A 25,780-nucleotide genomic window follows, 5' to 3' on the forward strand; every position below is an offset into this window, starting at 1 on the left:
AACTAGGGGTACTGTTTAAAGTTATAGCTCCAATACTTGAAGCATAATTTTTTTATCGTGAATGATTTTGAAGTAGATTTATACGACAACCGTGTTAACATCCACAGACTCACAACTAGTAATTCGTTGTACAAACTCAGTAGGGGATTTCCTTGGATTATTTTTTTAACAGATGTATCATAGGGCCTTACAGACAGTATCCTATATTTTGCCTTAAGGTTGATATTTCTGTTTAGTAGTTGGAAAGGCGTAAAAATCCATCCATTATTGAAGTAGGTCAACTCAGACACTAAAACTCTATCCATATCTTACTAAAGTAAGATAATAAAAATTGATAAATCCATCGAAGAATCTAAAAGGATTGTATTGACTTACAAATGGAAGTATTCTTTATTTTGTAGGGAATTATTTATTTCTCACACTTTTTCCTATTATCTTTTTAGCATCGAATGGCATATATTAAATCTTAATTTGTTCATAAAGACTTATTCAAACTGTTTAGGTATTCAACACCATTAAATAATAGAACTATTTTGGATAGGCTGGATTTCACTGTTCTCAATTCAATGGTTTTTGCTCCACCAGTACATTCGGGACATGTGCTTGGTTAATCTTTCGAGCACCTTTAAATTGTTGCAATTTGTGTAGCTATTGTATTGAGCACGGGCTTGTGGCTCCTGCCAAGTTCTTGTCTCATGGTTGACTGACATAGAATAAAATAAGAATAATAAGCTAGCTGAAAACCTATTTTAATTACAATAAATAGAAAACTACACGGTCTTTTTTCTAAATTCCAGTTTTTCGTTATAAGGATTTTCTTTCATTAAGACATTCAATTGGATATACGGTCTATCCTACACTGGTATTTGACTTTTTCCTGATTTTCAGTGAGGAACTGACAGCTTGAAAACACAAGTTATACTAATGTAAGACATACTCGAATATTGAACTTTACATTTTTAGCTTGTATTGTTCTCTAAAAAAACCACTTTCACAAGAAGGTGTAACTGGAAAATTGTCTAATTCCAGCTCATAAATTTAGTAACATACTGGGTTTGCTAAAAATTACAAAAGTTTATATTGTTCTATAATTTAACTATTCCAGTATAACATACCAAATTTAATTTATTAGTCTGGAAATAAAGAGCTGTTACATTATAATTTAATAAATTAAAACGTGCAAACAGTATTTTTGGCCATACAGCTTAAACAACAGCTGCTTCAATACAGAACTTAGCTCAAGAGGAGACTGTTTTCCGCTACCTTATAACAGGGATCTAAAAAAATCAACTGGCGCAAAATTCATGTTTTTTTGCCGAGCGCTAACCCGATCCAGTTTCATATGTAACTTGACAGTACGGTATGATTATATTAAGTTATTTTTGTAACAAACAAAAATGAAATAAACCGTGTAATTTTAATTTTGTCATACGTATTATAGAAACTTAGCTCTTCACACAGAGTTTTATCTTTCGACACTTAAACAACACACAATTGAGCTGCGAAAGCAGAAAGATTTGCTCCTACGTATGAGACTGCTACAACAATGTTATTTTGAAATAAAACAAATACATCTGAAGGAAAACCTAACATATATATTTTATGAACTTCTCATGTTGCAAAGAAACGTATATTACTAATTAATAGTGTAGTATAGTAGTAATTACAGTACCAAAGCACAATTTAAACTGCTTTTTCGACAGAAGGCTAAAACACAATTTCGGACATTTGCCATCGTTAGATAATAAAACGTTTCGAGGATTGGATCTATCCTCTTCGTCAGGTGAGGGAGGTAGTAGTAAGTACGTATAGTACCCCCCCCCCCCCACCTGACGAAGAGGATAGATTCCAATCCTCGAAACGTTGTGTTATACCTTCTATAACATTTAACGATAGTAAATGTTCGAAATCCTGTTAAACCTTCCATCGTCAATAACAAACTTTAAAGAAAGAAAGCTTGAGTTATTTGTTTCTGATAGGTTTATTTATTATTACAATACATTTTGCAATACAACGGTATTATATTTACTATTTTTCAACCTAATAGCACAAAATACGTTTTAGTTCGCGGTCATACAAGTGTGTCATTTCAGTTTTCTAAAAACAATTAAAATTTTAATTTTGCAACAAAATGAAATATTTTTGATTTCTCTGAAATCAGTCAAACTTCAACATATTTCAAATTTATTTCCGATATAAGTGAACGACCTACGAGAAAGGAATCCACGTTACTGTCAATTCCTGTTCACCCATCGAACTTCTTCAGTAAGTCGTTCACTGTTCAGGCATGTCGCCTCTGGAACTCTCTTCCTGATGATATCCGTATTATAGAAGGTCGAGCTCGTTTTGGGGCAAAGGTCAAGGACTTGTTGCTGGGCGGTCTGTAGGGTGACGGGTGGCGGTGCTCGTGGCGTGCTTGTGGTCAGGCTGTGTGTTTGAGAGAATGAATGTAGCAAAAACGATAAATTCTTAAAAAAGTAAACTGTTAATTTGAATTTTAATTTAACTTTGTTTGTAATGTTTCTACATATTAAGATGTTAAATTTGATATTTAATTATTACATAGTATGTATATATTTTGGTTAATTTTTAAGTATTTATTTTAATTTAAAATTCAATTAGTTATTAGATAAGGTCAACATTTAATGTACATATATATCTGTATATTATGTGAGGTTGAGTGGTAGAGAGGGCTAAATAGCCCTAACTCCGCCTCTTAAATAAAGGCATATTTCATTTCATTTCATTTCAAACCAAATACTATAGGCAATATCGATGTATTAAAATCGGTAACGATACGCCATATTACTATACATGCCCGACTACGAACGAAACTCCTCGACTCTAGATATTAAAACACCCTCTTGTTGAGGCCCCCCTCCCCCGCACATATTTCACCCAAATATCTTAGCACACCCCTTCTCGATGCTGTGATATCTCTAAGCACTATATCTGTAGAATGCTCAGTCCAAGATATGAATGACAGCATCCCGTTTCCGCCCCGACCGCACGATATATCGTCACTACCGCGTCCCAGTCAAGTCAGGACGGTTTATGCCGCTGTTAATGCGGTTTTAGGGTCCACAAATCAAAACCAGGCATTTGGGGGTCTTTTAAATGACCCTTTACGGTATAAGTTGCTGATATGGGCAAATACACAATTTGTTTACTTTTATAGCCAGGTTTATATTGCCATTCAGACCGGTGGTATTTTGTTTACTTTAAATTATGTCATTGCCTTAAAGACCAATATGTACCGTACCAGATTGTAATTTAACTTTCGTAGGTCAGTGATACAAGAAATCAGAAACGCCACGTTTCGAGATCTGCAATCTGATCTCTTCCTCAGGTGGATCAAGTTACATCATGTGCTATACACAATAACATAGTTTTGGTGGAAGGTGTTGGTTCAATAAGAATGTTGATATTAACTACAGTTCACTTTACTCTTAGTGTAGCGTCCGGAATGTGACGCTAGCACAGACTTGACTCCTGGAAACTGGAGTTATGTTCGTCTGAAGAGATAAAATAAGTCGGCGAAGAAGAAACTCAAATCGGACTCTTGAATTGTTGAACTCACCTACAATTACTGATTTTTTTTACAAAAAAATGTTTTTATAGTCACCCACATAAATTTTTTTGTAATGAGTTCACCCACACCACAGAACTCTAAAATTAAATTTTTAGGTATAAAGCCGTCTCTACTGCCGTACATCTTTCTTATTTGAAATTTAATTAAAAAACATATAATTTCCTTCATATATGGATAAAAACATGTGACTCCTTAAACTTAGAACTTATGTACTTGATGTCAAAATTTCACATTTTATCTACATCCGCTTTAAATTGGACCGAATTACAAAATTTCTCAATTTAAGCCCGTCCAGTTCCTCATGGAGTGGTGTAAAACTAAGTTTTTATACGTGTTCCGTCTTCAAGAAACTTACATCCTAATATATTACGAATATTTAAGGAATAATATTGTCCCACCAAAATTTGGTTAAATCATCAGCGTATTTCCATACGAGTAGTGACCATGTGATAACACATATCTTTAATATCTATAATAGTATTTTACTTACTTTACATTAATTATTACATTCGAGGCTACATCTTGAAATTATTTTATAGCTCCTTTAAAAAGTATATTAAAAACATTAACTTTTAAGTTATTTTTACTTGGTGCCTTCAGATTTAATTATATACCAACGTTTTTTATTCTGTACATTTTATATGTTTTGGCTTACAGTTTGAACCTTTTTTTAGAATTTTCGCTAACATGTGTTCACAGACACTCGACCAAAAATGTAATATTGTCGGCCGTACATATTTGTACACAGTTTTTATTTCACAGATTTCGCTGGACAAAATATGACTGGTTTTATGGATTGTAAGATATATTAAGCAAGATAATTAAAACAACTGTTGTACTTATATTGTCCTAGTTATCTTTCAAACAACTTTCGATTTATGTCTGAAATAAGTGAAAGAAGTACAAGGAGGGGTACATCCTTATTATCTATCCCAATTCATCGAACAACTACCTTTAGCAAATCGTTTACAGTTTCTGCCTGTCGATTGTGGAATGCTTTACCCGTGAACATCAGAGCCATCGATAAGCGCGCTCGCTTTGGGGCGGAGGTCAGGGCCTTGATGCTGGGGGCTCAGGGGGTATAGCGATTGGCGGCTTTGGTGTGCGGTACTTAGGGCAATTGCATGCAAGTTGAATGAATGCGAGTGTGTGTCTTGCGATATTATTGTAAATTTGTATATAGTTACACTAATTATTGATGATTGTTTTTATTTTAAGATTCATTTAATATAAAGTGTAAATAAATAGACTAAGTTTTAGTTATAAATATATTCATATATATATGTTAGTTTAATTTTTATGAGGTTAAGTGGTAGAGAGGACTTTATAGTCCTAACTTCGCCTCTAATAAAGTCATTTTTCATTTCATTTCATTTCATTTATATATGTTTCGATATTTCATAGGGTATTGAGATGAATACTATTCAAAATTTCGTAAAGGAACGGGTATATATCTATTATCAGACATCGTAGAGAAAAACGTGGGAGGGTTTCAGAATTCTTGACAATGACTTAGACTCTTAAGAGTGTTTAATGCTTTGGCGCGGTTTTATTTTCTGCCGTACAAAGCGTTTAGAAACTTTACAATACTGATAACAAGTGAATACGTTTACAAATGTATTGTGTAACTCATTGGCACCAAACCAAGTCCTCATTTTCATAAACCACTTGTAATATATATATATATATATATATATATATATATATATATATATTTATATATATATAAATTATGTAACATTACAAGATGAGTGTGTCTAGCCGATTAAAAAAAGGACTATACGATTTCAGACATTTGCCATGTTACAACATGTATAAAACAACGTTTCGAGGATTGGATTCTATCCTCTTCGTCAGGTGGTAAGACAGTTAGTACATATGCTTACTTGTACATAGCAGTGGCAACGTGCGGCAATGGCCTAATACTAAAAAAGAAAGAAAAAGTGCGGTTTATGTAAACAGCAAACTGCAAAATAAACTTACTCGACCAGCAAAGATAGCAGTTTATTAGGCACTATTCGAATCAATAATTACGTATAGAATAACTACGTGGGGAACAACAGAAAATGGCCATTTAAACCAAATAATAAATTTACAAAAAATATGTTTAAGGGAACTCTACGGAAATTAATTGTACATAAATGACAATTAATTGCACCAGCAATATAGTTTAAAGGGAAAACTAACACCAAAAGGTTTGTATGTAATTACAATTTTACAGATTTATTTTCAAAACAAACAATTTAGAGAAAACCTGGACAGGCACCATAACACTAGACATTTGGCTAAGTACAAAATACACACCCCAAGGACAGACTTTGGGCGCACCCTACCAGAATAAATAGTACCTAATCTATTCAATCAGCTGCCTAGTAAAATTGAAAATTTATCAAATCTAAAGAAGTTTAAATCGGCATAAAGACAAAACTTGCCATTTGTAGATGTCTTAGGACTAGGCCTAGCCTGGCCCAATCTCCACTAGCCTGCACTGACATTCCACTACACTGCACAACGCTCAAAACTATTGTCATTACACAGATTCACTCGCACTGTACTAGACTGTTGTTTATCCACACTACTTTATCCACTAACCACGAAAAAGCCACTAAATCTACTTCACTCAGTGAGCAATCATAACTTAAACACAACCCAAAAACAAAACATAACCTAACTACGAACGATTAGCAGAAACTGTTTCGACCAGACGACACTCTACTGCGCACAACTGGAGACAGACAAAGAGGAACAAAAACACTGCCCTCGTAATATTTTCAAAAATCAAACCACGTTGATGTAATTTATAATGTTTTTTTATGTAGTCGTTATATAATTTTATTGTTATATTAAGGTTTAACCGCATTCATACAATTTCGAAATATAAATAGAAACATGACGCCTGCCCTAAACCACAAATTAATCATCATTAGTATTTTCATTTAGTGAATTGATTTAAGCGATACAACTTATTAAAGACATTATTACCAGTAGAAGTGGAACAGTAGAAGTAAGGAAATATCGCTGGAACTCGCCGACAAGTTTTTTATGTAACTTGGCGAGGCCAAATTGTATACAACAATGTAATGGAATAAATAAATAAAAATGTAATAGTATAGTAGTAATTGTCTTCTTACCTGATGAAGATGTTAGATTTCAATCCTTGAAACGTTGTTGAAACGTACATTAGGTAACATATAAAGAAGACAAACCTGTTTTTCGATTTAAACCTTCCATCGCCAATAACAAACTTTAAACAAAGGATCAATAATTGAAAGGATTTTGAGTATATTAACATACCGCTAGTGTTGTTGAAATTAACTTTCAAAATTAAAAAAAACACATTTTTAATTCGGCATTTAATGCATTCGGCATTTTTAATGGCGACAGACAAATAATATGTAACTTTCTCATATATTGATATTGTAAATAATGTTTACCAATAATATTTGTTGTTTGGCTATTTGCTTCCTTTTCCATTGTATCCCTTAGTGTTGTAATTATACAAATTCTGTGCCTGTTGGCATTGTCAATGTTAAAGCTTTTCCATTGTATCCCTTAGTGTTGTAATTATACAAATTTTGATCCTGTTGACATTGACACTGTTAAAGCTTTCCCATTGTATCCCTTAGTGTTGTAATTATACAAATTTTGATCCTGTTGACATTGACACTGTTAAAGCTTTCCCATTGTATCCCTTAGTGTTGTAACTATACAAATTTTGATCCTGTTGACATTGATAGTGTTAAAGCTTTTCCATTGTATCTCTTAGTGTTGTAATTATACAAATTTTGATCCTGTTGACATTGACAGTGTTAAAGCTTTTCCCATTGTATCTCTTAGTGTTGTAATTATACAAATTTTGATCCTGTTGACATTGACACTGTTAAAGCTTTTCCATTGTATCCCTTAGTGTTGTAATTATACAAATTTTGATCCTGTTGACATTGATAGTGTTAAAGCTTTCCCATTGTATCCCTTAGTGTTGTAACTATACAAATTTTGATCCTGTTGACATTGATATTGTTAAAGCTTTCCCATTGTATCCCTTAGTGTTGTAACTATACAAATTTTTGATCCTGTTGACATTGATAGTGTTAAAGCTTTTCCATTGTATCTCTTAGTGTTGTAATTATACAAATTTTGATCCTGTTGACATTGATAGTGTTAAAGCTTTTCCATTGTATCTCTTAGTGTTGTAATTATACAAATTTTGATCCTGTTGACATTGACACTGTTAAAGCTTTCCCATTGTATCCCTTAGTGTTGTAACTATACAAATTTTGATCCTGTTGACATTGATAGTGTTAAAGCTTTTCCATTGTATCTCTTAGTGTTGTAATTATACAAATTTTGATCCTGTTGACATTGATAGTGTTAAAGCTTTTCCATTGTATCTCTTAGTGTTGTAATTATACAAATTTTGATCCTGTTGACATTGACAGTGTTAAAGCTTTTCCATTGTATCCCTTAGTGTTGTAATTATACAAATTTTGATCCTGTTGACATTGACAGTGTTAAAGCTTTTCCATTGTATCCCTTAGTGTTGTAATTATACAAATTTTGATCCTGTTGACATTGACAGTGTTAAAGCTTTTCCATTGTATCCCTTAATGTTGTAATTATACAAATTTTGATCCTGTTGACATTAACACTGTTAAAGCTTTTCCATTGTATCCCTTAGTGTTGTAATTATACAAATTCTGTGCCTGTTGGCATTGACAATGTTAAAGCTTGTCCATTGTATCCTTTAGTGTTGTAATTATACAAATGCTGAACATATTGACAATGACACTGTTAAAGCTTTTCCATTGTATCTTTAGTGTTGTAATTATACAAATGCTGAACCTATTGACATTGACAATGTTAAGGCCTCGTATCTTTCTAGTATCAGAATCCAACATAATTTTGTAATGTTCTGTGTACCTAATATGACAAAGTTTCCACAACTATATTATAGTAAATATTGTGAAAACTGAACTCTTTTAACAGTTGCAGAACTTCCTAGACTTACAATTACTACAAGATTGACATTATATGTAAACTCCTTTTTTGCTGGTAAAGCATCAGCAATGAATACATACGCTGAACCTCAAACGAGGTCGGTTACCTCATATTCGACCTCACCAACAAATTGAAAAGTGAGTTGTTTCAAATCACTGATAACTTAGTGAAATGTTTCTGAAGGGGGTGAATTTTAAACTAGATTAGATCATAACTAGATTACCTTTATATTATTATCATTTTTACTTTTATCTTCACTTGTAATGGGTTCACTTTTTGCAATTTGTAAATTCTAGTACAATTTTAGCGAAGGTCCAATAAGGCACAATAATTATAAATTTCATTCTTAGTTCGTACACTTTAATTTGTGAAAAAATGTATAGTTGTAATAAAAGTACTTTTTTGTAAAAACTATATATATATATATATATATATATATATATATATATATATATATATGAGTTCCCTTTTTTTCCATCTTTTTCAACTTGTCTATTTTCCAACTATAGTGGGTACCTAAGGGATGAGAAATAATACAACTGTTTCAGCAGCAAGACTTATTTTTATTGAAATCAATAATAGTCTATTAATAGTATAATTAGAATAAAAGAAACATCAACAGCAGTGTGGGCGTTCATCTGAACATTTCCGGAATGGGGGGGAGTACCACCACCCCCCAAGTGAGGGAGAGGGGTGCCACCCCCCACCCCGGGACCTACATCTGTACATATACAATATACAGCCCGATATACAATCTTGCATAGTCTAGATTGCTCGATGATAAATAAAACCCTTGAACACATGCATTCTGTTATAATATATAATAAAAAATCCTACATTTACATTTGGGCAAAAAATATCAAATTTGATCACTGAGAAATGCTTCTTCACCAACTTCAATCGTATACTTGCATTTGGTCATAAGGGCGAATAAGTCTTATATCTACGAGCGGGCAAGGGAATACTGGCTTGGGTCGGGTGAAATGCTGGGATCGGGGAAAATAACGGTGTATTGATAACCTGGAGAGAACATCGGATCGACAACTAGATGGCGTAAAGGAATTGTAAACCCGAATATCTTGCCCACCCTGTACAAAGTAGAATAATAACATTAGAAGCCACGATAAAACAGTGAGCAAAGAGAGTAAAATACAGAAAACAACAAATAAACAAGGAACATTAGATCGCAGCTATTGCTACACAAAAATATCCCATCAGAATTCCACGTAAAAAATTAGAACTTCAATGTTATTATTATAAATTGTACTAGAACACAGCGAGTTAAAATTAACAATAAATATATTTTGTACACAATGTAGTCTATATGTTTTAACTATATCACATATAATAAATAAATTATTTTATACATATTTATTGCGCAAGTAATTATAATCTTTAGCAGGATTCTTACTAACCACTAAAATGTTAAGAAATTAAAAATATCTTAAAGCTTACTCATTTTATCAAAATTTTATCTACATACTCTATCTGAATCACTTACGACTACTTTATGAAACCATCTAAGTTTCCTAAAGAATGTATTTCTTAATAGAAAAGTTAAATTAAAGGTAACAGCGTCCAAGTAGAATTAAAGCTAACATCTTACAATACATCGTTCACACTTAAAAGAGAAAAGTAAAAGTTATTTGTGGCTAGTAAAATTTAACACATTTTTATTTCGCTAAAACAATGGGTCTTAAATCGAAACATGTATACAACATTCAGTAATTAAACAATACGTTGTCCAGTGTGAATGTTGACGAAAACGCCATACATTGAATAAAAATGACGGAAATCAACAACAATTGCGAGTTGCACAAAACAGATAGTAGTTGAGAAACAAATTTGAGTAAATTTTGTACAAATGGTAAAAATTCCGGGTACATTACACAGTTCATCTTTGAAACCTTAAAGATACAAAATTGTGAGCAGGAGTATTTTACAGTTCCAAACGGTGTGAAATTTCCAGTGTGAAAATGTATAAAAATTGTAGGATAAACAACAATTCGACAAATATTTTAGAATTCACAGTAAATTTTGTACATAAAAATGAAGGGGAAATGTATCTGAAAACATCACATAAAGATCGAATGATACATAAAGGTTTGGCTAGACGCTTCAAGTACGTGCATTTGTTCGTGCAAAGGGATTTAGATAAAGGTGGATTCAAAGCACTTATTCGTATACGATTCGATTCAGGGGCATGGGTTATACGAGCTTTATTGCCATTTTGAATTTTACCTCGGTTACTTGCAGGTGGTGAGAGGTCAGCTAATTAAAATTTCGAACCGGGGCATAACCGACCCGAGGGAACTAACGGCTTCAAGTTATGTGAGAGTTAAAACGAACAACCTTCTGTCTACTTTAAGGCTCGAGGAGTGCGTTTTAAATCGTGTCCATTCCAACAAAATATGATCATGTCGGATGGCCATAATGTAGTAGTTAGCTGGCGGGAGGGGGGAGGGGGGGCAGGGAGATGAGAATAGCGTGTGTGCCGTAGACAGCTGTCTATCCATCCATCAAGCGGCCCGGGAGAGCTACGGATATAGCGCACACTAGCGCTACTTTATTGTCATATTGACGGATTTATTTGGAACTAAGTCTGGCCTACCATAGACAACACATCCTGGGCTGGCATGTCTGGGCCGCGCGCCCGGCCAAATGGATCCCAGATATCATCGTTCACCTCACACAGGCATCATCTCCGGGCCAGAATTCCAAAATCCGATCGTGTTCTCTTTCAACTCGGTGTTGAAATTGAATCTGTAAATCGTTTACACAGTATTTGTAATACCATAAAACTGCCCTTCTAAACCTGAAAACCTAATCTCTTCACGGGATTAGAAGTAGAATGAATTGGATATATGTGGTGTTCCACAAGGTTGAAGTTTGGGACTAGTGTTTTTCTTTAAAGCAGATATTTTGTTACGATGTCACTCGTGAGACGATCTGGACGATCCAGACTTTGATAAGGATTGCTCAATTGCCATTTAATATCAGTTTTAGTTGCATAAATGTCATATTAGACATAATAAATAAACTATTGACATACTGATAGTGTGTTGTGATAAGCGAAGAACACAGACGGCGCGGAGTGAAGTGCTGCTCTTATCAAAGGACAAATTAGAAGCTGGACTTACTTATTTTCAAGTTTTTATTTTTGTTGCCCTGCCACGCTACTTTGCAGTGTGGCAGTGTAAATTCCATTAATGCAATTTTTAATTTGCACTTGTATTTTTGTTGGAAAAAATTATTATTGGTTACCATTTCCTAGTTTTCTTGAGAAGTTAGACTCCTTACTTGTGTTTTACACTTCAGCTGCAATGAAATACTCACAAGACTACTATGAATATTTTTACTCTGACATAACGCTTTTTAAGCTCACTGAATCTCCTTTATTTAAAAAAAAGTTTTGCTTGATTTGTAAATCTGTTTTTTATTTAAATAAATTTAAAAAATATATCAGCCAATGTTTTTTATGCCTTACATACGTTGTGCTCCTATTTATTCATTTATATTTATAAAGTGTCATTAAAAGCGCAAATCGGCCGATTTTGAAACCTGGAAGATTCGCACGTCATGTAATATTGCACAAATTATTTATTGGTATATAAGTGTGTATGTAACATATTATTTTGTTGTTGTTATTACTGATGTGGTTATTCAGGAAGGCATTTAGTTTAAACTGGTATAAATAACAAAACACTAATGCTTTAAGCAGTCTAAAACCTTTAAGGTCCGGAAGGTTAATAACAGTGCATATCGCTTATAAAAATCCACTTGGGAGACCAGAATATTGAAACAGCTTTTATATCACAACACATGGAATACCTGCCAAGCACCATAAATATAGCCAATTTAACTTTTTACACGAACGATATCACAATGTGAACCATAAATTTTGTGATCTTTTCACATCACATCTGATCTGGCAGCGACTCAAAAGATCAGTCGAAACCAAACCTAGCCTGAGACGCCTCACGGTGTAACAAACTGAGACCGTCATTACGGTGATATACACAAGACATTCTAAAAAAGAACAAGAGGTAATCTCCTAAGAGGCTGCGGGGAGGACGGACGAATGATGAAGCAAGACCAGGACGACCGAAGGCGTAGTGGGAGACATCTTGAAATAGAGGAGACAAGATGGTGGGAGATTTATTAGATATCCCCGGCCATAATAATGATTTACAAGAGACAAGCCCGCGACGCAGTGAAGGACAAACATTTGACATGTCTTGCTTATTTATGCGTTCGACGACGCATCAAAGACTGTCTGCTAATTAATAAACGACTGCCAGCTGGAGCTGGGCATTGTTGCCGCGCTTCCCCGCCACCTGGCAACACCGCGCGACCTTTACAGGCCTTGTTCTTGGCACCCGTGGTGCAGACATGATGGACAAATCGATATACGGACATCCTGTAGCGAATCGAGGAATTTGAAGAGAAATGGATTATTTTATCCGGAAGAACACGTGGTTAAAATCTTCTGGTAATTCGCAAGGAGCATTGCTATTCTTGAAGAACCCAGAACATCGAAGCGACCGAAGAAAACCAACAGAAACGGTGGAGGCCCTCGAGAAACGAACATCGTCCTGCCGTAGCACCAACACAGAGTCGGTACCGCGTGGATGGTTGCCTCTCGACTAAATATTTATCTCCAATCCCGAGTACAAACCCGTTTCGTCCATTACCTATAGTCTACCGGAGTAATTACTGTCTGCAGAGATTGACGCTTATTGAACGCACCACTCTTGTTGGTCTCGCGCCGGTGTGACCGTGGCCACCGGTGGGTGACGTCACCGGTCACCGGTCACCGGCCGGTGTCATGGCGGCGACGGACCAACACATTCCGGCTGACTTTGATAAAATGATTGTCTTATTGGTCGGGAGGAGGGACGCACTTGTCTCCTGTAAATCACAGGATAAGAAGGACAGGCTCCATCATTAGGATAAACCGGTCCGGAGTCTGTCTGTGTGGGCTATGACAACCCCCCCTCCCTCTCCCCCCACCCAACCTCCTTTAGTGCCTTATAAGGCCGGCATTCTGGCTCCGTCCAAGGTTGCGAGAAATTTGCGAAAAGTAAAGTACTCGAAAAAACTTCTTATTGCACCAAAATCATTGAAAAACGTGGGTCTATCGAAGGCTCTGACAGAATTCCAAGGATCAAAGGGCTAATTTACTAAATCGATAGAGTTTTTCTTGGACCAAAAGGTCTTGTAGCAAGTTTCAAGTCCCTACGAAGCGTTATCGCACAGATGGACACACAACTGAGCGATCCTGTCCTTGCAAGCAGCCCGCCTGCCCGGCCATTGGTGGTGGTTCGGAAGTCACCTTTAAGCCGTTGGTCCCCAGGTTAAGTGTTAGAGAGGGCTTCTTAGCCTTAACTTCGCCTGGTAAAATAAAACATCTTATTTTCCTTTACAAGGATACAATTTTAAAAAAACTGTTGGATCCTTCATAAACAAAGCTTTGAAAGGGTTACGATTAATTTGCTCACCACTGCAAGAAAAATTATATATTTCTATATCCGGATGCAAGGTTGAGAAGAAGGCACGGCCGTTTGGGTAACACACTACATCGTACGATTCAATACTTCCCAGACTGTAAGTATAATTAATTAAGATGGGGGACAAAGGTTGTTGAAGCATAGCCATGTTGAAACCACGGGACATCTACAGTAAATAGAGAGTGTAGTAACTTAAGTGGACGGAGGGGGGCATACACATATCGTATACATCTTACAATGTTTAGAATTTCGTCATGACACTTATTGATACACTATTAGTAACACTATCGTCTTCTAGGCTGAAACACAAACAGGAAACGATACAAAGTAGTGTTTTAAAGTTTACAGACAAAACTCGATTAAAATAACCTACGCAAATAAAGGAAGTGGGCGATTTTATCGTGTCACCCATCACAGTGTTTAAAACATATAGACTACCTAGACCCTACAATTGATAATGTACAGTCTCATATAGGGCATGAGTCGGTATACACGATGACTATCTTAGACTGAGTCCGATGCAAAAGTGACTGAAAAACAGTAGCGTATACACATTGTACATGATAACAGTAAAAAATAATGACTATTATGTTTGTATACATCATTTACAAACACCCAAATACACTGGAAGAGTTGAAGAGGATTCATAGATAAATACGTATATTGTTGTTACAGGGAAATCGCGATCTTCTAAAGTACTCACTACGCTAAGAGGGGATTCGATAAAAATTACTTCACTTCGCTAGTTAATACGAAAAGACTCTAATATTAGCAAAACTTTCAACAAACACAGAAGTGTACGTATACGGTAGAGTGTTACACGAGCTTACCCTAGGTCGGGGGGCGCCCCTCAGACGACTACATTTTGAAAATAAAGCGTATCACTGAAAATATTTTACAACACGGAAACAATTAATGGAATCCTCCGGGGCGCCCTCCATTATGTCGCTGAGAATTCTTAAATAACAATACAATAAATTAAGTTTACAACGAGATTATTGATTAAATATCACGCATCCCTTAGAAAGATAAAGTATACATAGTTTTGCTGGCTCGGGGGCCACGGGTATACTGCCGACCAGATCGGATAGATCAGAGATCACAAGTCTCTACGCTACGGCCTCGAGGCCTAGATATGGTTTCATCACGGAACGACGCTGGAGCGTCCTGTACAGGAATGACATATCTATATACTGTACACATTTACAAACACCGGACTTACTTCTTGGGCTATACATATTTACTCGATAGTTGCTTCGCCAGTTCGGTGTACTTGAGGAACTTGGAGTGGGGGCTCTCCTCAAAGCTGTTCTGCTGGGTGGGGCTCTTCCCCGAAGACGTGGACGCCGAGCTGGGGGCTTTCCCGCTGTGGCCGCCCTGCGAGGACCCGCTTCCTCCCGCTTGAGCCTTCAGCGCTACCGGATCAGGGATGACCCCGTCTTTGACGAAGTGCATCTTGCTCAGGTGGTGCCGGTAGGCTCCTTTGGATATGAAGGGGGTGTCGCAGAAAGCGCACTTCATGATGGAGTCGGCGGTGACGACTGCGTCGTTGCAGGCCCAGCTGAAGGCCAGGATGGCCCCGGGGGTGGTCGCTGACTGAGGGGTCTGGGAAGAAGAAGCACCCAGAGCCATCGGCCCCTGGTTGGAGGAGGAGGGTCGCCCCCCGCTGCTGGGGTGGTGGTGAGTTTCAGTCTTATCACAGAGTTTTTGCAGGGCGGCCAAGGGATGGCTGGTCCCTTTGGCGCCCGAAGCGGTGGGTTCTGAGGACGTCCCTCCTCCGGGGGCTCCTCCGGAGAGGCTGTCGAACATGGACGAGAGCGCTCCTAGACTCCCGCTGGACTTCTTCTCGATGGTACTACGAGGAGTGCCGGAGCGATCGCTGCTCGCAGGACTGCTGGTGCTGTTCCTACAAGGACTGTTGGGGATGGCCTCGTTCGATGCCGGCCTGACAGGCGTAGGCTGCCTCGGGCTGAGCCCTGGACTGACCATGCTGTTGTGGCTTCTCCTGTCTTCTTCAGCTTCTTCCGCAGCGGTCCTCGGTGACACCAGAGGCTCCTCTTTGACATTCCTCTGCATATTATGGCCTTCACTGTGATAACTTCTTCTTTCTTCCTCATCATCTCCGTTCTCCATGTCTTCTTTCTTCACGACAATATCGTGTCTTATATTACTTTCCAAAGGTATTTCTTCGTCCTCTACTTCCTTTTTTATATGGATATCATCTTCCACGGACTCATCGTGGGTTGAGTTTTTTGCAGAAGGTGGGGTTTGGATCCTTTTTTCCGGCGTTGTCCTGGGTGTTGAGCTCATTAATCTGTCAGAGGGGTCAAACTTTCTGTCGGGTGTTGATGCCTCAGTTCTCCCTCTTTCTGACATGGAGCTGGACTCGCTTCCACTTCTCTCCCGCCTGCCAAAATGCCCGTGTGGATGATGGGGATAGTTCCTGAGGAGATTCATGGTCTGAGGGTCGACCAACGGTTTTGTGTAGTCGACACTCTCATCAATCCCTAACCTTTTGAGAATACTAGACCCGATCACACCTTGGCCCATTCCACCAGGACCTCCGTAACCAGGCGCACCATGCCTTGCCCTTGAATCGAAACTCTTCTCAATTAGCTTTTCAATCGCATTCAGCACTGAAGGAGATGATGTTTTTCCTTCTTGCTTAACGGTATCCTTGTTCGGGCTGGTGGGAGGTACTGAGAGATCGGTTGCTGCCGGTGGATGATCTTCCTTTTTTATTTTCCTACTTTCCCGTAAAGCTTGAGTCACACTGGCATGTTGTTCGGTTGGAAGCATGTTGTTAGATAATAAAGCGGACTTAAGTAAATTTCTCTGATCGTTGCTGATGTGACCACCTCCGATACACATTCGTATGTGGTCAACAAAAACAGCCATATCTATCTTTTCTCCACACTTCTCACAGGTGATTCTTCCGGCAGAGTGAATGTCTCGTCCCATTTTCCCACCCATCATCATCAAACCTCCTTCTCCGTTTTTCAACTCGTTTTGTGCTCTCTCCAGTTCTAACAGTTTTCTCACAGGGAGAGATTTTTTCCTCTTTTCTCTAGTCTGTCGCCTTCTTCCTCCACTTTCTGTAATAGACCTCATGATGTGTTCCTTATAGTGGGAGTTCTTCACCATGTGATTGCTGAGTTCCTTTAGAGAAGTAAATGCTTGGTCGCACACCTTGCATGTGAGTACCGCGCTTACGTGGCTACTTGCTGCACTTCCCCCACCACTCGAGTTCACCGATCCTCCACCTCCACTTCCAGCACTCCCGCCGACGACACTGCCTCCACCTCCGCCACCGGACTTCCCCTCGTCTGCGGACTTCCACGAGATGATCTGCTCCTGAGATATGATGTTCGTATAGTGCTGTGTCTGTTGCATGTGACTGGTCATCTCCGCCAAAGACCTGAAGCTCTGACCACACCACATGCATTTCAGGATTTGCCTGGTCTGCTCAGCACCTTTTCCTAGCCAAACATCTTGTCCGCGGACCAGTTTCCTGGGAAGAGGCATCGTTTCCTTTATCAGCAAGTTCAGATCAGCCGGTGACGGCTTGCCGTTCCCGGAAGAGGACAGGTTCGGTAAGTTGTTCTGAGGAATGGACGACGTGGGTGTCTGGGGTGGCTGAGGGATGGGCGGGGGAGGAGGTTGTATATTCGGTACTGGCACATTCACACCGCAGTGCTTCGCCTCCTTCATGTGTGTAGTCATGGCGGCCAGACTGGGGAAGCTTTGCTTACACCAAACACACTTCAACACATCCTTGGCTTGCTCTGCGCCCTTATTTAACCAGTGAGACTGCCACGCACTGTGTCTTCCTCCAGATCCGGCGCTGTTTCCCAGGGAACGGAATTCGTCTCCACCTAACTTGCTCAGTTCACTCATCTTCTCCAGAGCTTTCGTGGCATCGACCGGACTGGACGCGAAGGACGGCTTATCACCCATCTTCATCTTTCCGTTCCACAAAGAGCTATCGCTACTGGAATGGCTGTTGAGGTTGTTGTTGAGCTTGGGTGACAAGCTGTTGGCCGCGGCCACGGCTGCGGCGAAGTACGGGAAGTGAGATGCCACCACAGGAGATGTCCACGGTGAAACAACAGTCTTGAAGTCCGTCGAGACCCTCGGAGTCTTCCTCGGCTGGGGGCTCGGAGATTGAGAGCCACAGGACGAGTCGTCTTGGCCTCTCTTCCTACTCGACACCGAGAGGTCCAGAGGGCTCGATTCCGCATTTGGAACTGGAGACCCTTTACTGAGGTCGAGACCGGGACCGTCTCCTGAAATCCTTTTCGTGCTGAAGTCCAGGACCGCAGAATCGGTCTCGGACGGCGACTGCAGCGGAGGGGACCTCGGTGAGGTCAAGGAGTTGGCGGGAATGAGCATCGGTGGGGACGACGAAGACGAGACCAACGGAGACACAGAGCCTTGCGGTGACGTCATCACTAGCCTGTGGAGCGGTTGGGTCGTCGGCAAGAAGGCAGGAGGAAGCAGAGACACGGGACTGACGGGCGCCATGGGTAGCGCTCTCTCCGACTCTTCGGAGTCCCTGGAGGGGCACCTCGGCGGGATGGAAGACCCTCTCGAATCCCTGGACGGGCTCACAGGATCCCTGAAACATGAGATTCTAATTAAAACCCGGTATTATTTACGATAGCATTAAAGCGGCCGAGAAGCTGACGACATTCCGGCATTATAAATAGCGTGTCGGTGATGTCGGTGACGTTTGATGACATTAACTAATTGCGACCGTCCAAAAGGCCATTAGGAGGATCCGACGCGGTCCATAAATTGTTTGACGGAAGCCACGATCGCGTCCACATACTCGACAGTCCGGGGCCGGTCCGTCACGTCAGTGGAAAGCAGGAGATTCGTCGGTGTCGAATCATCTCCGGCAGTGATTTTTCTAAGGTAGGCCCGAGTTTGTCAACGGACTAAAAAGCGCGGTTTCAATTCCTCCACCCCACCCACTTCCCCTCGACAACCGAACTCCCCCTTCATTCCCTGTCTTTATGCACGACTTTTTGTCGCGGAACGCTTTGGAAAAATGTTTGCGCTGTTGATTTACGGTAATGGGCGCCACCGGTGCTAAATATCTCGGCAAGACGGGCGCAGCGCCCACCGCTGGCCCGGCGTCATATTGATCTAGCTACACGGTGTTATGTCTTCAACAGCCTTTTGTTGGACTGTGATATCAATCTGGAAATGTCAACGGCAAACAAAATTGTCGGGAATGTTGACACAGCTGTCCGCCCACAGGCGCACTCTATCGACCTTCTAAAACAAAGTTTATATGTGAGGTTTCAGTACTCACCTTGAACTTTTAAATTAATTTTAAAATCCTTATTGGAACAACATATCTTATGTAATTATCATTGGAAAAAATAGGTTTGTGTTACTATACTGTCAATTCCGACATTGCAACTGAGTACTTTATTAAATAATAAAAATTAATGATTTATATTTAAGACGTTACTTCGCGTATGCTAACCACTTTTGATAAAAACTGAAAGGTGATAAAAAGCCGATAAGGCTATAACAACAGACTGGAGCTCTAATTAATTCTATCAATTAAAATCGAGTTGCGATTTAGAAGCACGTAACACACGATATACCGTCGGTGTAACAAATAACAAAACGTTTCACAAAACACAGAGTTTTATAACAGCAGTTAACTTGGAGCGGATTTCCAATCGAGTTGAACATTAATCAATCATAAGGCACCAATGGCGACCCGGCTCTGTAAGAACAAAGCGCGAATTGTTCCCATAAATTCTTGCCGTCGCAAAAAGCGACTGAGTAAAGAATTTAATCCGTTCAGAATACATCAAAACAGCGAAGTTGGGAGGTTATTGAAATTTACGACTGCTTCCTTAATTACGCCCGAGCAGAAGTGGTGACGAGGCGGTGGTGATAAACAACAACCCATCACCCACTGTGATCTACTGTGCGCTTTGTAAGATTACAGGCACGCTATGTAAGATTACAAGGCACGTCACGTTATATTACAGACCTCCCCGCCGTGTAAACTAGTCAACCCATGCGGAACCGTGAGTTGAAATTATAATTTTCATTGATTATCGATGATTCCAAAATTGATTTGGAACAGAGATTTCTGCGATGAGTGTTTTGTACGCCACGAAGATACCAAAGTGATGAGATAGCCTCTATGTAAAGTAGAATATTTTAAAGTTATAACACTGCATTTTCGTTGTACACGATCACTTAGCGTGCAGTTTTGAGTCAGAATGGAGTGCACGATCACTTTGCGTTAGGTCCTGTCTCCAAACATCGTACACGATCACTTTGCGTGGAATCTTGTGATAAGCTACTTTATCTACAATTTTCCAATAATTCTTTTTTTCGTGCATAAAACTTTGCTCACAATATTTTGTGACCACTTTGAAAGCTAAATTAACTCAATTAAAAGTACAATAAAAACAAATACAGTACTTTTCAACAACAAACAATAAAAAGAAAGGAAACATTTAATGCGCCTACTCAATTTTATTGAGTCGTGTCAACAATTGTTGATAGTGTAAAATTATTTTCGCACTCTACATATGTGCCCTACAACAGGGAACAATAACAATGATGTATTAAGTAAACCAAGACATTCCTTAGTCTTAGCTGTGAAGTCTGACAAAAAGGAAGAACGTTTGTTTTTTATTCCGTTTGTCTCGCGTTGCGGCTGAAACTCTACATTAATCACTCTTTCCGCCTTCCTATGTACAAATTGTTTTATTTTGTTTCTTTTGTTCGCATAATTATAATTTATTCTGATTTCGGACGTTTTTGCCATCGCTATTCATGTAATGCTGGCATTTTTTATGTTGGGTGCTCCATGAGTTGAGTAAGGGAACTGGAGGATTAATGGATTGATGCAGTACACAGCTACAAGAACGTTATATATTGGTAATGAGTATCAAAACTACAGGAGCAGCATTTTTTGTTCTTAATAATCTTATTGAAAAACACTCATAATATTTTTAATTTCATTTCAAGCTCAGACTTAAATATAAAACATTCATAAAATTGTCCTCGTAATTACAAACTGGTAATTTTACTGCGTTACTGGATGAGCGTTAGCGAAGCCTATCATTTGAGGGACTAAAAAAATTAATTCCTTCATTAACGCGATATAACGACAACAAACTGACCTAAAGACCTTTTGAATGAAGTTCTTGCTAAGTGCATAGTTGATTTGGGGGGTTTGGCTGAGCGTTAACAAACATTTTTTCACATTGGTCTTATGGGTAGTTAAGATTGCACTAAAAATCTTAACAAATTCACCTATGTATTTTTAGTGAAATGATTGTTGAGTTAAAATTTTGGAAACTATTTGGAATAATGTCGCGATCGATGGAACAGAGATTAAAAGGGTGCTATCGGTTATGGGTTGTGTTAATTGTACGTCAGCCCTTTAGATAACGTCCAAGAAGATTATAAGTAAATAAAGTAAAGCAATTACTTATTTTCCCAAGCGAAGTTAGGGCTTAGAAGCCCACTCTAACACTTAACCTGGGGACCAACGACTTAAAGGTGACTTCCGAACCACCACCAATGGCCGGCCAGGCGGGTTGCTTGCAAGGACAGGATAGCTCAGCGGTCACCCATCCAAGCAGCAGCCACGCTCGACGTTGCTCGATCTGGTTATCTCACGATAACTGTCTTACCCGCTACACTAATCCATCTTCAAATTAATATTAAAGTCGTTTAAGGAATGTTTTTTGAATACAATACGAGTATGTCAGATTTTCCAAGACGTATTTAATTTAAAATGTATTCTCCATGACTATTATTTTATACAAAAACATACAATTTTATAATGTTATCACGCACTTCTAAAATGTCTAAAAACAAAATCACAAGAAATAACAATTCCTTAAAATCACATTCTCTTCAGTCGTTTTCCGTAAGTAAAGAACACAACTGTTCTCAAGGACTATTTTAAATGGTGGAACGAACACCTCACAGGGTATTCCAAAGGGTTTTGACAGTAAAATTGAAAAATGTACCAAAAAGCGACGGCTTTTCTGTTCAAATTTATCAAATCGCTCAACACTAGTCCACTAAGTTTCCCACAGTTGCACCCAACAGTACCTGCGGGTATGTTCCGTACACCCAATTAAAACAAACTCCAAAAAGACCAATCGTAAGCCACACAGTTACACAGTTATTATTTCCCCTAATCGAACAATTATTCTGGTCACCGGTCCGGAAGTAACAGGTACCCACGCTTTATACCGCACTATCATAAACACGTGCCGATGAAAAAGGAGCGGACTCAATTAAAGTTTCCATTCTGAGCGGACCAGTGAACCAATAATGCCCGCACCTGACAGTGTTGCCCAGCTTCCTATGCGACACACAGTTTTCTGTGCACCAGCCCGTATGACGTGATTATAAAGCCGAACGAAAGGACAGAGGGCTTTTTGAGTCCAAAGCATGTTTCGGAGCGAAAAGCGCGTACAGACTCGGATAGTTCGGTAAATACGTAAACATCGATTCATTAATGTGTTCTACTTCAAACGTTAATATTAAACACACCAATGGTTCCCGTACTTGATTATTTTCACTGCAAAGCGATCCCTGACGGTAATTCCCCCATTGTTTGCCCTTCGGAAAAGTGCATTTCACTGCATTAAATCTAAAATATAAGCAATTACGTTTAAAATTGTAAATTACTCATGGTTCCATGGGGAAAAACGTCTACGATGCTGCAAAAAAATGTATGCACGGTTTCGATACTTACTGATTCGATTGGACACTATCGATAAAACGAAGTATCGAAAGGCCAGATCGAAAGTCGCTGCCGACCGATCCAACAAAGAAACATTATCTCATCACGTCACGTGGTAAAATGTTACACGATTATGTGGAGTTCTGCGAATTTCATATTTCAGATATGGTTATTTAATCAATGTAAAAATGTTAGATTTTTTTTACGTTTTGACTCCAATTTTAAAATTCATTCCAATATATACTGTAAGTTAATGTTTCCGCTATAAGCCCATTAAATTTTGTACAGATTACGCATTTTTTTTGTTTTATATTTAAAGTATAAGTCGATAATTTATCACAATTGTATCAAACTATTGTAAATTTACTGTATACGATATGAGGTTGAGTGGTAGAGAAGGCTTGATAGCCCTAACTCCGAATCCTAAATAAAGCATTTTTTTCATTCCGTTTCAAAACAGTTCTCCCTTGCACCAAAAGGAACCCCTGTGCCATGTTTCAAGTCTCTAGAACGTTCCTAGCAAGAGTTATGTCAACAACCACTTCACTAAAATATTTTGGAAGGCTCACCTAAGGATGAGTTCCGTGTCCGGTTCCAAGGGGTTGTTGGACTGCGGCGTCGCCGGCTGGGACGTCGATGAGTCTACGGAGTCCTCTTCTTCGTCTTCGGAAGGGGTTGCTTCATCCCCTAAACCTTCTGGTGGAGGTTCTCCTTCACCTCCCTCCCCTGGAAGAGAACGGTAGCGTTAGATATTTTGCCAACTATTCAAAAGGTCTAAAGATATTTTATGAGGATTTGACCTTCAGCGTAGCGTAGGGATAAGGCTGCGACTAGGTCATGGGTTTGATTCTCGGGGAGGAAAACGAAAACTTTCAATTGAGTTTTGACATTTCTTCTTTGAAGACATTTAGTACAACTAAGTAAAATGTCACTGGTATGGATATAAAAATCTTTAAAAGGTAAAAAAAATTGTGTCACAGTTTTAAACCACACAAAAAGCCAATAGTTTCTCGACGTGGCTGTAAGCGACGTTTGGAAAAATAGCCATCGGACATTTTAGGATCAAAAGTTTCTGTCAGAAATGAGAAAAATGAGTTTTAAAGCGGGCGTGGAAATTTGTGAAAATTAAGTGTACAAATTTTTCGCCACCATTAGCAAAGACGACAAAACTTCCGGACCATTAGGAGAGGCATGCACGGGACCGAGTTTTTAATTACGTAGACGAAATACTTTAACAAATTGGAGACAAAGATTTGGCAACAAGACAGCGAGTCCCCGGATTGTATCGCTAGTTTGATATTATTTGGCCGGGGCCCAAGAATATTCAGCGTGTCAACAGTCAAAAATACGGCGTAATAGATGTCAACAAGTCTTGTATATGGATGTCTGTAGAATTAGGGTGGAAATAGTCCCGGACTGTTATACCAGCTTATGAGAGCTTCATGTTGGCCCCGCATGAGGTTTGATAAAATAGTTTACAGTTTTAAGATGTTAATACGATATCAGGGTATTTGTGAAGATGTAGAAGATTGATCGTCAAAATTGTATTGTCCCAGTTGTTCTGTCATAATCCCGAGAGGCAATCCAATCTTAAAAGATTTAAATTAACAAATATTAACTAAAGACAGAAAAACTAGAAAATTGTGAAGGAAACAAAATGTTTTCCGGACATTTGCCATCGTTCAGTAAAACAAAAATCAGTAACACTACGTTTCGAGACCTGCAATCTGATCTCTTCTTCAGGTAAATAACTAACCTAATACATAATTACAAACTAGGTTAAAATAAACAAATCATACCAAAGCGTTGTGACACGCCTAAGTCAGGAATCACAACTACCATGTTGTGTGACAACTCCACTAACTCAGTAGTAGGTGGTTGGTAGACGAATGCAGACGTATTGTGACCTGTATTCTATAGTTTAGTTTTAATGATTAGTGTTGTGTATAGTTTTTTTATTAAGTATATTTGTAGGGTTAGTGGAGTTGACACACAAAATGGTGGTTGTGAACGATGGCAAAAATCCTGTTTCCTTCACAATCCTTCCATCGTCACAAATACACTTCAAACAAAAACTAGAAAATTATTATAAAATTTGCATCTCTTAATATCACGTTGTCAAAAATTTTGTTTTAATTCTTGAACCTCTCGAAAAACTCCCCCGACGGGTTCTTATTAAGGTCGACGCCCCCAAAATAGAACCAATATTATACGGGACGTGGCGCAACCAAGCTGTCGACCACGATGGGATTAAATAGAGTAGAGCAAGTCACAGAGAAGAAAGAAACAAAGATAGATGAAGTAGCAGGTGAAAACAATTAATATTAAGCCGAGACGGAGTCGGCGCTAATCAAGAAACGTAATGGAGAAGAATCCACTGGCGGATGTGCTAACTTCTCCAATCTATCAGGTCGCTGGCACGAGCTCGCCCCTTGTGGACGGGCCAGGTGAAATCTGTCGCCAATTCTCGGTCGGACAGATCGCAACCGAAATAATTTGACGGTCTAAAGTTTTCTCAGTGGCGTCGTTTCAGGTGACATCGCGGAATAACGGTCTTTTATCAATGTAATTAAGCTTGGCGTGCTGCCATCTCGTCGCCGCGTCTTCGGGTGGAAGAATTTCCCAGGATTTTTCATCTCGCCTTTTGATTTCGGTAAGGACTCGAACTGCGTATCGAAAGTGACCTTCTCGGAAACGATGCCACGTTATCACTCACCTACTTCAAATATCTCGGAAAAAACTTTACGGGTGATAAATATAGGATCCAACGACCTGTCGAAGGCCGCCGGTAGGCGGCTCGAGCGGTGCGCCAAAACGCCGAGGACGCATTAACGATAAATCAAAATTTTACGTGGCCTGTTTGCTCTTTCGGAACCAGTCCGAGCGGGCATAAACGCAAGACCGGAGCGCTCACGGGACGACAAGAATATC

At 39.0% G+C, this 25,780-nt stretch overlaps 1 protein-coding gene across 2 annotated transcripts in view; it reads right to left on the reverse strand.

Moving 5' to 3' along the window:
- Positions 1-9,132: 9,132 nt before the first annotated feature.
- The window catches only part of LOC124367234 (protein tiptop-like), a 234,576-nt gene continuing 217,928 nt past the window's right edge, over positions 9,133-25,780 (reverse strand). For both annotated transcript variants that reach the window (XM_046823914.1, XM_046823913.1), the window contains exons 2-3: positions 23,419-23,575; positions 9,133-18,718 (exon numbers count right to left, since the gene is read on the reverse strand). In XM_046823914.1, the coding sequence (XP_046679870.1) occupies positions 15,331-18,718; positions 23,419-23,575 (3,545 nt within the window). In that variant the 3' untranslated portion in view covers positions 9,133-15,330. The remainder of the gene's footprint in view (positions 18,719-23,418; positions 23,576-25,780) is intronic.

The sequence above is a fragment of the Homalodisca vitripennis genome, chromosome 8 (genome assembly GCF_021130785.1).
Source record: "Homalodisca vitripennis isolate AUS2020 chromosome 8, UT_GWSS_2.1, whole genome shotgun sequence".
Taxonomy (NCBI): domain Eukaryota; kingdom Metazoa; phylum Arthropoda; class Insecta; order Hemiptera; family Cicadellidae; genus Homalodisca; species Homalodisca vitripennis.